Source organism: Sphaeroforma arctica (assembly GCF_001186125.1).
Source record: "Sphaeroforma arctica JP610 unplaced genomic scaffold supercont1.13633, whole genome shotgun sequence".
In the NCBI taxonomy this organism is placed as follows: Eukaryota; class Ichthyosporea; order Ichthyophonida; genus Sphaeroforma; species Sphaeroforma arctica.
Window position 1 is genome coordinate 1 of NW_014026925.1, and position 641 is coordinate 641.

At 45.9% G+C, this 641-nt stretch overlaps 1 protein-coding gene across 1 annotated transcript; it reads right to left on the bottom strand.

Annotated features, from left to right (window-relative positions):
- Nucleotides 1-144: 144 nt before the first annotated feature.
- SARC_18085 (hypothetical protein) lies at nt 145-502 on the bottom strand (the record flags this gene model as incomplete). The annotated part of the gene is made up of 2 exons (XM_014287832.1): nt 145-278; nt 418-502. Coding segments are annotated over 2 exons (219 nt in total), but the record flags the coding sequence as incomplete, so codon positions are not given.
- Between the last annotated feature and the right edge of the window lie 139 nt (nt 503-641).

A 641-nucleotide genomic window follows, 5' to 3' on the forward strand; every position in this document is an offset into this window, starting at 1 on the left:
GCAATCACACACATGAACCACTGCTTTGTGAATGTAGGAGCACATACCTTACCGACAGCTATATCATGCAGCACAGACACCATTACAACACAACATAACAATCACACACATAAACCACTGCTTTGTGAATGTACGAGCACATACCTTACAGACGGCTATATCATGTAGCACAGACGCTAAGCGGCGCATCTTGTCGACGTTGATCAGTGCACAGCCATCGCGGTCAGTGCGATTCGCTTCTTTCACATCGACGAATGTCAGCTCGGTCAGGTAGTAACCTGTGTTTAAAGTTTTAGGGTTTTGGGGTTTTAGGGATTCAGGAGTTTGGTGAAATGTCAGTGGTCATAGTCGCTCGATTGCCTTTCATATATAGTGTGTGTAGTCGCACAGGGCAATGTATGACCCATATGCGCATACCTATATATGGCAAGCGCGGTTCTTTCACCAGACAGAGTGTCCGCCTGAGTCGCGAGGTTTCGATCACCAGCAGAATGGGCTGCATGGACTTCCACAGCGCTTGATGCTGCACGGGGGAAGACAGGGCAGCATATCAGAGTAGTGTTTGGTAGGTAAGCATAGTAGTGTATCAGAGGTTTAGGGGTTGATGATTTTATATAAATATACATATACATATACATACA